The sequence below is a fragment of the Tachypleus tridentatus genome, chromosome 7 (assembly GCF_004210375.1).
Source record: "Tachypleus tridentatus isolate NWPU-2018 chromosome 7, ASM421037v1, whole genome shotgun sequence".
NCBI lineage: Eukaryota > Metazoa > Arthropoda > Merostomata > Xiphosura > Limulidae > Tachypleus > Tachypleus tridentatus.
The window spans coordinates 63,667,132-63,681,576 of record NC_134831.1 but is presented as its reverse complement, the minus strand read 5'-3'; the positions used below and the strand labels follow the sequence as shown (position 1 = coordinate 63,681,576).

Here is a 14,445-nt window from a genome sequence, read left to right as displayed (position 1 = left end):
TGCTATGATTTTGCTTTGTTTATCAGCTTGTTTATGTCATAATTTGGGATTTTCTTCTTCGTAAGTTCTTAAAAATGTTAAAAAAGAGAGAGAATGGAGTCCTGGAAAGATGTATTTCCCGGGGCCCGTGCTAGCTCTCGACGGTCCTGATAGTTCATCACGACCAATCATTTCAAAACAAAAACACCTCTTTCGAAATGAAGTGAAAACAATACTACAAAGTGATATATGTAGTGTATTGTTCCACGGTCAGTAGAGAACAGCAGATTCTATCTGTTTCAACTATTTGCAGCCTGTCTTGGGCGATGATAATGTTTCTCGAATGAGGCTTAGAGGTTTCAAAAGCATGATACAATATATAGTAGAACTTGTTCATGCGTACACTTTTTCATACACTTTCATAATGATAGAATGTTACAGACTATTTAGCTTTGTAGCTAAATTTGAGGTGTCTAACTTCTGCCGTGATATAGACTGGTGTATGTTTTAGTCTATACTACTGTTTTGAATAACAAATCTAAAACCGTAAACCCCTTTGTATATAAGTTTCAGATGTCAGTTCTAACCAGTTTAGTTTGATTTATGATAGCAAGTTGACTAAAAAATATTTTCTCTAAGCCTTTTCTCACTGTGCAACAATATGCGAGAGCACATATGAATATTGTTCTAATATAATATTGATATTGTTACAAAGTCTACAGTACTTTTGCAGTCTAAGCATACTTGGTAATCTTAAAGAGTGATGTGGTTATAAATAATTTTGTAATGTAGTATTAGTACTGTAGCTTTAAGCTTATCTGTATCTACAGCAATAATAATTCTAGAAACCTAAAATTAACAAGGTGAAAAAAATCGTGGATTATTTACTTTACGTTTTAATGATAAATGAGAATGAATAAATAACATATTTAATACAGTAGCATTAGCTTATTGTATTTTTACAGGATTTTTTTTAGTTGGTCTCTGACAGTATTAACGAGACTGGGAGTGTTTAATAATCATATTTCAACCAAGCTTTTATCCACTGTTGGAAACACGTTTCGCTCAATACCAGAGTTCGTCAGGCCAGCTGGGATACAATAAACATACTAGTGGTTGGATTTTGTCATAATTACTTCTTCACCAACACACCATAACAAATAATATACTTATCCATATCAGCCTAGTAGGGTCAGCGTTAAGTTTACGGACTATAATAGAACGCTTAAATCCAGGGTGAACAGAGTGCGGATAGATAGATAACTGTGTAGCATTGCACTAATAAAACAACATCAATATGTACTGTTATGGACTGCCTGCTCCAGGCTTTAGTAACCATAAAGTAAATAAATATACAACCATTTTTGGTGTTATAAAATGACGATAAAGGTGTGCTTCTAGGAAATGATGTCAGAATTGTTGCAACTTTGTAATGCCTGATGTTTTCCTGCATTCTAAGGATTATTTTCAAACAAGATTCTAACACAATATCATTATTACTACTGTAGCTTTGCAATGTCTAAGTTTCTCTTGTAGTGAAGCTGCTTCTTTGTTGTTGAACTTCGTTCTATGTTGCTGAGTGCTATCTGTACTAGCTGTTTATAATGTTGAAGTGAGAGGCGAGAGGGAAGGTAACTGGTTGGGTATCACCAATTCTACTATAATTTTAATTAATTTGAAAATCACTTTTATAATGATCTATGGCGCCAAAATGCGGAGCGGTTTTTTGGGTGGAGAAAGATAGTAATGGGGTCTGAACTATGCAATTTCAAATCCACAATTTAACACGTTAGCCAATGGTCCACGTACAAGAAGTTTAGTATATTTAAACTAATTTTTAGCTAAAGTTTGTCCAGAGTATCGCTTGTCATTTGTGTATACTCTAATGTATATTAGTTGTAACGGATTTACTATTATGTATTTCTTTTACTACCTATGTTGTTTTAGTTTAATATATATAAAACTTGTTCTCTAAATTTGTAAAAGATTCTTGAGAGTAAGAATCAACAATGTAATACATGTGTATGTAAAATACTAGTGATTGCCAATATCATTGTCAACTAAATTTTCGAGAAGTTTGCCTAATGAGTATAAAAGGTAGCCATTGCAACTCGCGGAGAGACAGTTTAATATTGTTGGTTTGCTACAGTTGGTATACTGTAAGCATCGGAAGCCATAACTGTGATAAACGGTTATTAATTTGAAAATTACAGAGATTTGACCAGGAACATTTATAGATTTCGACCATTTTAAACCTTTTAACTTCAAAGAATTAACTTCGGACGTTAGTATTTCTACGAAGACATTTTATGACTTCGCGGTAAAGAACACTTACGTGTACCTGTGCATCAATATAGGATCCATTTGCTTCTCGCGAACTGTCGATAAAGATTCAGTTCCAGACCAGATAGAAAACTCAGTATGGTTTGTAAGTTTGTAGAACTATTGTATATAAGCTATTATTTGTAATAACCGTTATTATCAATTGTATTGTTGTTGTACCTTAAAATATATTTGTGCTATAAAGAAAATTGTGTGTATCAATCTTGTAGCAAATATCATAAAGTTGATACTTATTGAGATTTAATTATCCTTTAAGTTTGAATTAAAAGTTAACTCGCTTTCATGCTATTTGAAATCGTAATACGTAACATAGTAAACTGGAATCTTATCTGATATAAATTACAATACGTAACATAGTATATAACTAAGTGACAAAAACAAATGGTAACACCAAGGATGATTTTATTGCACTATTACAGTTAGTTTTGTTCAGCAGAAACAATAAGATATTGTTATTGTAGGCTTTACTACAGTAGATTGTAATGGTTACTCTCTCTCTATGGGAATTTGGGTGATCTTATCATTTTGATGATCATGCAGTATGGGTTGGTATGGCTACTACTTTAGGGTCAGAGTTTACTCAGATCCTTTTCAGGACAATGTCCATGTACTATTTTCATACATTTATCGATATAATTTACCTATCAGTAGGAAGTCTACTTTAATGGTGGCCTCTTTTTTTTTTCTGCCGTTTACATATACATATATATATACATATTATTTTTTATTTTGATTTATTTTTGTGTTTAACACTCCTACGAAAATTGGGGCCTAATAGGCCCCAGAGCAACTTGAATGGTTATTAATATTAGGCTAATAATTTTGTATTTAAATGAAATTGCCATTAACTGATCCTATCCCTTTATATTTTAAGGAGCAATAATATTTTGACTTTTCAGACATTTGCGAAATAATATTTAAATTTTTTTTAAAACATCCACAAAGGGTATTTTGGGGCCTATTAGGCCCCAGATCAAAAAACATAAAAATGACTTTATTTATTTCCTAATAATTCTAGAACAGGCCTGGGCAACCGAAAAAAGCAAATTATAGTAAAAGTATATTAATTTTACAACTTCTTTTCAAAAGATGGATATTTAGGATAATAACTCTACTCCAACAATAATTTTAGACGGTCCTGATTATTGCCTAGTTTGCCCACGCCTGTTCTAGAACATTCTAGAAACTTTACAGAAGTATTTAGAATAATCTAGAATATTCTTGAAGCTTCTAGAATATTCTAGAAGAATCCACAAATCCTATATATATAGGAGCTGAAATCTTCAAACCGTGTCAAAAATGATATCTCTTGATGAAGCTGTACATTTACTGACAAAACCATCCGACGATGAAAGTGAACATGATAATGTCGAAGACTACTCTGAAAGTTGTGTTGATGATCCTTCTGAAGCCGAAAATGATAAACAAATCGCGCCGTACCCTTCTGAAAGTGAAGAAAGTAATCAAGAAGATCTTACTACGATGCCTGTGAACGAACTTTTGTCCAAAGATAAGAATTTTAGTTATTCAACAACACCTTCAAGGATCAACAGGAGAACCGCAGCTCTCAATATATTCAATGGGAACCCAGGCATTACAAGGCAAGCTGCTCCAAGAGTCTCTACACCATTCGAAACATTCAAAATTTTCATTTCTGATAATATGATGGAACAGATCATTCACTCAACAAACACCGTCATGAAAGAACCAATTTTTGAAGAAGACCTCTGGAAATGGATCGCAGCTAATCTTTTCCTTGGAATAAGCAAATCCAAAAATGCATCTATAGACGAAATGGTTTCAACCGAATTTGGTTTGCCATTTTTGCGAAAACTGATTACACAAGACAAATTCAAAAAAATGTGCTCAAAAATCAGATTTGACATCCACTCTCAAAGAAATAGAGAAATCAAAGATGCCGCCATCTCTGGTGTCTGGAATTTTGTTCATTGAAAATTGCAAAAACAGTTACAACCCAAGCGAATACCTGACAGTGGATGAACAACTATGTAACTTCAAAGGAAGAGTTGGCTTCAGAACATACATTCAGACAAAGCCAGGCAAATACGGAATAAAGATTTGGTGCCTAACAGATGCAAAGACAAGTTACCTCCTCAACGCTCAAATTTATACTGGAAAGGTTGGAAATACGACAGAAACAAATCAAGGAGAAAGAATAGTCAGAGAACTGAGTCAGCCATTTCTTGGAAAAGGAAGGACAATAACGACAGATAATTTCTTCACAACAATGACACTTGCCAAGTACCTACGAACAAAAAGACTTGTTGGAACCATACGGAAATCAAGAACCTTCCTGCCTCCTGAAATAAATGCAAAATCTAGAGAGTTATCACCAAAGTTTTTCTACCATGACGACATCACTCTTCTCAGGCACTCAGACAAACCAGGAAAATATGTGCTACTACTGAGTTCTCAGCATCAGTCTGGTGAAGTAGAAGAGAATGGAAAGCCCGAAATCGTCAATCTTTACAATGCAACAAAGGCAGGTGTCGACACTCTCGATCAACTGGTGAGATATTATACAACAAAGAGGCGATCAAAGCGCTGGTCAGTCTGCATATTCTATAACATTCTAGATCTTGCTGCGTACAATGCTTTCGCTCTATACTCGACAAAACATCCAGAATTTCTTCGTCGACATAAATCAAGAGCCTGAAGAGAATTTATACGGCAATTGGTGCTTGAAATCAAAGAAATTTACTGCAAAGATAATGACAAAACAACCTCATGTGAACCGCCTGCAAAGAGGGCAAAAAGAGGACGATGCCATTTGTGCGGCAGATCAAAAGATAGACAGTCGAAAATTGTTTGCTCAAATTGTAAAAAAAATGTTTGTCAGAGCCATTCTAAAGTTGTTTGTAATGAATGTTGCTAAATCACCGTGTTTCTATTGGAAAAATATATGGGGCCTGATAGGCAAGAAAGCAGGCGACAGTGCATTGTTTCTTGTTAAAACTATCTATTATTTCTTCAGTTAGTCTGACTAAGTGGTCAGTTGTTTGTCTGAATTTCTGAAGCCATTTTGTTCTTCAGGCAATTTAGAGGTTATTTCCAAGTGTATGGAATGTTTATTAGTAATTATGCGTTTCAAAATTTTTCCTATAGAACTGGTCAGGCTGATTGGTCGGTAGCTATTAGATTTATTGGCTGGCTTTCCTTTCTTATGGAACATTAATATATTAGCAAGCTTCCAAGATACTGGTATGTATCCTGAGAATAGTGATAAGTTATAAAGTGCTTTTAGGTGTTCAAACAATTTCGGAGTGCCCTTTTTGAGGAGGATGGCTTGTATCTCATCTTCACCTGGGGATTTGTTGTTTTTTTTATTGCTTCATGAAGTTCATGTATAGATATTTCTTTCCTTAGCACTGTGTTTTCATAGTTGGTTATGTGTCTTGTATATGTCTCAGATATACTTGTTGAGAAAATTGGTTCAAATTGTTCTTTATTGTTTAGTACATAATTTGTGACTTTTTCTAAAAATAAGCATTCATATCTGGACCACTATGTGTTTTAAATGTATTCTGTAGCTGGTGTTTGAAAGCTTTCACTTTTTATTTATTTGTGTAAGCTACTACATTATTGTGCTTAAATGTATGATATTTTTTTACGGCTGAATTGTCATTGGTGAGTCGTCTAAGGTGTGTCCAAAATTTTCTCAGTCAGTTTTATCAGTTAATTTTGAAAAAAAAATTGTCCCAATTATCTTGTTTTACTAGTTTTATTTGTGCTCTAATGTGATTTCTTATATTGTTTATTTCTGGTTTGGTTTCTCTGTCTCTTGTTATCATGAATTGTCTTCTCAATTGACTTTGTTTTTTAATAAGCGTTATTATTTGTGTGTTTGATTTCTATGTGTTATTTGTTGTTTTATGGTCTTGTTACGGTATTGTTTTATTTGCCACTATTTGAAAGCACTTCGTTATTATTTGACAATAGTTATCCAATTCTGTATGTTTTTTTACTCCTTCTAAAATGTGTGATAGTTACTATTCAATAGTGATTTTTTTGTTTTGAATTTCGCGCAAAGCTACACGAGGGTTATCTACGTTAGCAGTCCGTGAAGAGGACCCACCGTCAACTCTTTTGCTACACTTTTACCAAGGAATAGTGTGAATGTCCGTCACATTATAACGGCATAACACCCCCATGACTAAGACAGAAGTTCGGATTCGCGATCTGCAGATTGCGAGGTCAACGTTTTAACCGCCTGCTCATGTCATGCCTGTATTGAAAAGTAGTGCAAAATATTAGTATGTTAAATGTTGTTGCAAACTTTACGTACTTCGAGCCCAGTAAAGCATCTAACATGTTTTATTTTCACTTGTTAACCCCCTACCAAGGCCCGGCATGGCCAAGTGGGTTGAGGCATACGACTCATAATCCGAGGGTCGCGGGTTCGAATCCCCGTCGCACCAAACATTACCCCTCTTTCGGCTATGGGGGCGTTATAATGTGACGGTCAATAACCCTATTCGTTGGTAAAAGAGTAGCCCAAACGTTATCGGTGGGTGGTGATGACTAGCTGCCTTCCCTGCAGTCTTACACTGCTAAACGGCTAGCGCAGATAACCCTCGAGTAGCTTTGCGCAAAATTCAAAACAAACAAACCACATAACAGTTTTACTAGCCTTAAGGGTATCGTCTAAAAGACAAATAATATATATAAATTGAAATCGAATTTTTACTTAAATAGAAAAATCTGCGCCAATGCAGGGAATAACATAAACTGACAAGGATAATGTTTAGTTATGACTTACCTATGGTGCCTGACAACATCATCGTATTGTTTGTCTTGTAGCTCTTGTAAGTCTCCAATTAGCTGATTGAATGATCTGGATATTTAAACAACAATTCACTTTACTTGTTTCGCCACTTATTATTTAACATCCATCGCTTACGCTAAAACGTTTCATCTTGGTCTAAAAAAACTACACTAAATTTCAAGCATTATATCATGTAGGTCGCTTTACAAAAGCTGTTGATTAAAGTTTAGCTGATTAAATCAACTCTTAATGTAATTGTTTAATGATCTTTAGGATATTTATTTTTCAGACATTATTTTTTTTTTGTGGGAGATCTTGCTAAAAGTATTGTATTTTATTTTGATAATGTTAACGCATGAGAAGTGAATTAATTTTAAGATAAAAGGCTTAAATTCATTATAGCCTAAACATAATAGAATTATACAAGTTTCTATTAAAGAGTTTATTAAGACGTGAAATTAGACAGGAAAAAATACAATTTCTAATTTTTTTTACCAGTTTAATTAGTTCAAAAACATATCAATACTTATAATAACCTTTGTATAGATCTTTAAATAATCTTTATGTGAAATATAATTCACAAATTGTATTATCTGTTTGAGAGATTATCTTCCAAAAGAAAACATTTTCAACTTCTTTATTATTATTTCCAGTAAGCTTTATTATGTATAGGACTAAATGTTTTAAAAATGAAAAAAATAATATATCAATTTCGTTTGAAATGATTCATTGTAAATAGTACTGAAATAAGTGCACGTTAAACCATAAGTTAATAATCCATAGAGAATAATGAAAATAAGTTAAAAGATCTTAACGAAATCGAAAAACTTAAAGTAATAAAGTTACTTACTCTCTGTCTAAAGCTAAACACTCAACACCTGGCTCCAATGCTACAACGTTGGCTGTTCTTCTTTCTTCCCTGTAGCAACCAAGTTGGATTATAATCCATTTAGAAAATAGAGAAAAAAATTGGATTAATGACAAAATCTTTACTTTCTTCAGTGTTTTCTTTTTGATTTGCTGTTGACATACATATGCCATGAGATCTCTGTACAAAGTTCTAGAATCTTCTCTACTCACTAAACCACATCTTACTTATATCGTGTTGTCTTGTTTCTGTTTTTTTCTGCACCACTGGACCAGTGAGCAGACATATATTCATATGAGTTACAGAGTAGTAATATTAATTTAATGTATACCCTGGGGCAACATTCAGGCCATGTTAGTGGTGTTCTGTATTATCAATTCGTAAAGACGTGCTATAAACAAAAGACATTTCATTACTTTCATATATATTACACTCTGTGTTTGAAACTTTAATCAAGTGAAACGAATGAACCACTTTTTAGATTTTTTAGACGGACAACATATTGAAAGTCACATTTAAAATGATCTTATAATATTTCTATTACAACAACAGACTGCTGTTCTATATTCTAGAAATCGGGTTTCGATACCCGCGGTGCTTAAAAAAGCAAATTCTTTGTTTATTATCGTGAAGACTAGCTGTTATTTTTCTGCAGTATGATTGTTCGAAATAATTGTATCTGATGGACAACTGATATGCAACGAACCCGCCATATTAATATCACATTACATTTTGAGTTAACCTGGGACCTACTGGTTTTCATCCTCTAAACTATTTATATACTTGTCAAACTTTTACTTAAACTCACTTAAATTTACTGTCTCTACAACATCCGAAGGCAACCCATTCCAGAGACCAAACACCCTACTAGAAAAATGAAACTGTCTTAGTTGAAGATGGCTTTCGCCCTGCCAAACTTTATATATGTGTCCCATAGTCCTATTATTCTCACTGTTAAATATGAAAAACGACGAATCATCAACACTATCAGTTCCCTTTACAATCTTAAACACCTCAATCAGATCTCCCTAACTTGTCTTTATATTGAATATTTAAAAATGAAATTTGATCTCTAAAGAGAACAACCATCACGAAATATACACATGTATATACATCGTAAGAATATTTCCATAAGTGTAACCATTACTTCATTATTTATATGTATTATGTAGATTTATTTGTTTGTTTTTGAATTTCGCGCAAATCTACACACGGGCTATCTGCGATAACCGTCACTAATTTAGCAATGTTAGACTAGTCGGAAGGTAGCTAGTCATTATCACCCACTGCCAACTCTTGGGCTACTCTTTTATCAACGAATAGTAGGATTGGCCGTCACATTATAACGCCCCCACGGCTGAAAGAGCGAGCATGTGTGGTGTGACGGGGATTCGAACCAGCAACCCTCGGATTACGAGTCGAGTGCCCTAATCACCTGGCCATTACGGACATTGTTTAGTAGTCGTAATCCTATTAAAAATGGCACGATATTTGTTGTTTTTCTAAACAGTCTTAGATTAAAGGCAATAGAAGTTCGTTAAGTGGTTATTTTATATATTTTGCTAACCAAACTATTTGTTGTCATTTCTATATAAACTGACAGATAGGTACCTACCGTAAAGTGCTTGTTCTCCGAAATATTCACCTCTTCCAAGAGTTCTTATGTCTTCTTCATTCGTTTGTCCGAATACTTTTTGGGTCACTTTCACCTGTTAAACGTATACAATTGGAAAATGATTCTAAAGAATCCACACCCTATTGTTATTGGATAACAATATTTTTAGTTTTCAGTTTAATATCGTGGTAGATGTTATTCGTTTCAATCAAGTCAATTTATTTTATGAAATACACACTTTTACAAGCCAAAAGGACTATTTACTCGGTTTTTATATTCAGATACTAAATATCGTTAACATATCTTGCTCAAAATTCTAACATCGTAATTTTTTCACCGTACGAGTTTAAGGAAAATTGTTTAATTTTGGGAGTTATAAATGGCCTAAAATTCATTTTTATTAATGTCTTCTTTGTAAAACAAAAACAACTATAGTAGAATAATATGAATAGTAAAAAAAAACATAATATAAACACGGAATAGTCACTTGATATAAATTATATAAACACGGAATAGTCACTTGATATAAACTAGATAAACACGGAATAGTCACTTGTTATAAACTAGATAAACACGGAATAGTCACTTGATATAAATTACATAAACACGGAATAGTCACTTGTTATAAACTAGATAAACACGGAATAGTCACTTGATATAAACTGGATAAACACGGAATAGTAACTTGATATAAATTACTTTATAAAGCTGCCATTAACAGTTTTGTGTAAAGAAATAGTCAAAGGGCTAAACGCTTGTACACCTCGGCTAACTCTATCAGTTAGTAACGTATGGCACGATTAAAAATGTCTCAATTTACATGGTATCTCATAAGTAAGATCTGGTTTTCGTGGATTGTTATTTCACGCTTATATTTCCCCGTATAACTTGTTTAATAATATTGTTTGAGTCACGTTCGGCTTTCGTGCTTGAGCTATCTTCCCAGTAATATAGAGGGCTGCGAATTAATATATAGGTATTTGAATAACCACACATCTTCCTTGGCAGTTGGTAGAGATATATAAAAACTCATAGGAGACATATCATATTTATATTTGTGTGTTTGAAAAAAACAACCATTCATATTTTCATATACCTGTACCAACTGTAGGTTGTGTGATTTCTTCACCATTTATACCTTTACACTCAAACGAGTTCGTTGTTTTTTTGCTCACCCAGAGTTCATTTCGTTACTAGATGTTAAAAAAACATCGATTAGTTCGAAATTCATAGTCCGATAGAATTAAGACATTACTAAATTCTACTTTCAGTACGCTGATTGATCTTCTTTGCTCTTGTCAATAACAAAAAATAAGTCACCTCTCTTTCATTATCTAAGATTCAGATGTTGTCAACAGTAGAAAGTTAAGCTACCGTCTTTCATTATCTAAGATTCAGGTGTTGTCAACAGTAGAAAGTTTAGCTACCGTCTTTCATTATCTAAGATTCAGGTGTTGTCAACAGTAGAAAGTTAAGCTACCGTCTTTCATTATCTAAGATTCAGGTGTTGTCAACAGTAGAAAGTTAAGCTACCGTCTTTCATTATCTAAGATTCAGGTGTTGTCAACAGTAGAAAGTTAAGCTACCGTCTTTCATTCTCTAAGATTCAGGTCTTGTCAATAGTAGAAAGTTTAGCTATCTGCCTTTCGTTCTCTAAGATTCATGTTGTTTTTATCGAAACAAAATTAACAATCAGAAGCTAATTATGTAACTTGTTCATCTAGATTGTTAGAGTTATAGATGATCAAGTCTCTGTTACATAAAGAGAAGCTTACAGATAGCACTGACTATTAATTATATTTCGACATAACACGTTAACTCGAAATACAAACCAGAATGATATGAATTTATAATCGACGACATTTATACGATGGATACGGTTTTAACTTTAATTTAGATTTTGAGTAAATTAAGAGTTATAGAACTGCATACAAGTAATTGTAAATTGAGAAACAACTCTTATCTTTCTTTAATAAATAATACACGCAGTCTCATTGTATGTCTGATGTCTCATTGGTAAGTTGCAGTATACGAACCTTTCCATGACTGATGATAAAAAACGTATCTCCTGTGGCTCCCTGGCGTATAATATATTCATGAGCTGGGTAAAAGTCCTGTAATATAAAATTATGGTACTATTAGAACATTTATTTGTATCAAAGTTTACCGACCAGCTTAATGTTCTTTCACAAGGTTAACAGAGACAAATATGAACTCAAAGCTTTCATTAATTCATTGTTTTTCGTACGGTATAATGCAAATCAATTAATTGAACTTTGTCTATGTATATTAGAAAACACTTTTATTTTTCTTAATATTTTTTAGCAAAGTGAATATAAAAACACGACTCAGATTTTAAAGTAATTCGTCTAAACCTTATTAGTGGCCCAGAATATTAAGGAATAGGCCACGTCTGGAACGACGTTACAAGTTGATTTAATTTATGATGTTACTTAGGTAACTTTCAAGCGTTGTATAGCAAAAACAAATCTAATTAATTATCTTACACTACTACTCATATTTCTACATGGAACTGAAAAAAAAACAAAAACGAAACCTAACTATGTTAAAGCATAAACGCCAAACACGTAAAGGAATGGCAGGTAACAATATTATTAATTAATTAATATATAATTATGTATTTCGAATTTTGAATGACAGTCATAATAATGTATATGGATGATGGTACAATACTTTTCTGTTGTATAATAAGCAAAGGATTTTAATATTTTTTTAAAGTGAAAATTAATTGATTATCATAAGTATCAGTAGGAAATTCTTTGTTCACAACTGTTGAACTGGAAGTAAAACAAAAAGGTACAAGTAATTTCTTACCACTTCTAGAACATCAGCCATTTTTGCTAGAATTTCGTTGCTTAGGTGTTGTAATAAAGGCACGCTATAATAAATAGAAATACGGACTGATATATAATTGTTGTAATTTTCTATGAACAAAACGTAGCTTTAAATGATGTAAGTTATGATACAAGATAAGCAGTATGTATGACTTGCACGGTTTATAACATTGAATTACGATAATACAGAGCCAGGCATGGCCAGGGGGATAGAGCGCATGACTCCAAATCTGAAGATCGAGGCTTCAAGTCCCCGTCCTACAAAACATCCTCGCCCTTTCAGCCGTGAGGGTTTTATTACATAATGGTCAATCATGCTACTTGTTGATTTAAAAGTTTAGTCTAAGAGTTGTTGATAGTGGGGGTGATGACTAGTCGCTTTCCTTCTAGTTATTACTGCTGAATTATAGATGGCTAGTGTAGAGAGTCCTCCTGTAGCTTTCCGAGGAATTCAAACCCAATAAAAAACCTCAGTACTTGAATGTAAACACACTAAAATCAAGAAGCATAAATTCCACCAATAAAAATAAAATACTTAAAATAAATTGAAGTTGTTATGGTAAAAATATTAATGATTTACAATATTTGTGGCCCGGCATGGCCAGGTGGATAAAGCACTCGACTAGTAACCCAAGGGTCACGGGTTCGAATCCCCTTCGCCCCAAACATGCTCGCTCCTTTTAGCCGTGTAGAGATCACGATGTTGCGGTCAATCTATTCGTTGGTAAAAGAGTAGCCCAGGAGTTGGCGGCGGGTGGTGATGACTAGCTGTCTTCCCTGTAGTCTTACACTGCTAAATTAGGGACGGCTAGCGCAGATAGCGTTCGTGTAGCTTTGCGCGAAATTCAAAAAACAAGCAATTTCTACATACAAGTGGCCGACTGGTGGTTTTCTTGATGAATATTCTCTAACAACAATTTAACGAAGCTAAAATTGTTGATACGCACGTGACTTAGTACCATACAAACAAAACGTCGAAGAATTGCCCTAATTATTCAAGATACAGAAACAAATCATCTTATTTCATTTAATATTAATAAACTTCGATGTTAGCTTAATGTTATAAAATAGGTAAAACATATTGAGAGGAAGCTATATTTTAAAGTTAAAACTTTAATTATTCACGTCAAAAATTGGTAGAATTAAGAAACACGAGGGCTATCTCGGTCACAATACACATAGCGCCACCTACGAACTAAAAACCTATATCAATCAGAATATCAACATAATTTACTGGAAAGTTGTTGTTAGATTGGCCAAGTGCATTACGTCATATATTTCATTCATAAGCTTTTGTAAATTTCTTTAAAAAGATAAAGAAAGTTTTTGTATTGGTTTCAAAAAATGTAGCTCACCCCTGGTGACAGATAAATTACTTTGTATTGTGGTGAATTGTTTTCACACACATATTGTATCTAGAAAGAATACTAAAATGATGTAGCTAAATCGTTATATAAGTTCCAATAGTCTTATCTACTTTTATTGTACTACTTCAAAGTATCTTGATTAATGTTAAAGGTTTAAAAATGTTACACATCTCTTTTGTTCTTTCTTTATTTAGGAACTTTAGCACAACTTTTCTCGTTTGGTTTTATCCCGAAAACATAAATAAAGCAATAACAGAGAGACGATAGGTACCTTTCATAAATAATAATTTCCAAACAAAGAAGGTCTTCTCATACAAGTTTTACGGATTTCATCATGTTACTTCTCATACAAGTTTTACGGATTTCATCATGTTACTTCTCATACAAGTTTTACAGATTTCATCATGTTACTTCTCATACAAGTTTTACAGATTTCATCATGTTACTTCTCATACAAGTTTTACGGATTTCATCATGTTACTTCTCATACAACTTTTACGGATTTCATCATGTTACTTCTCATACAAGTTTTACGGATTTCATCATGTTACTTCTCATACAAGTTTTACGGATTTCATCACGTTACTGACTAAGCTAGTATAAATATAATTATGTTATGATTTTTTAAAGCT

The 14,445-nt window shown here is 33.2% G+C and overlaps 1 protein-coding gene across 1 annotated transcript in view; it reads right to left on the bottom strand.

Moving 5' to 3' along the window:
- LOC143255829 (cGMP-dependent protein kinase 1-like) overlaps window positions 1-14,445 on the bottom strand; it is a 112,189-nt gene that overhangs the window by 17,538 nt on the left and 80,206 nt on the right. The window contains exons 6-10 of the mRNA XM_076512130.1: window positions 12,427-12,490; window positions 11,628-11,705; window positions 9,588-9,685; window positions 7,959-8,027; window positions 7,103-7,177 (exon numbers count right to left, since the gene is read on the bottom strand). Coding sequence (XP_076368245.1) covers window positions 7,103-7,177; window positions 7,959-8,027; window positions 9,588-9,685; window positions 11,628-11,705; window positions 12,427-12,490 — 384 coding nt within the window. The remainder of the gene's footprint in view (window positions 1-7,102; window positions 7,178-7,958; window positions 8,028-9,587; window positions 9,686-11,627; window positions 11,706-12,426; window positions 12,491-14,445) is intronic.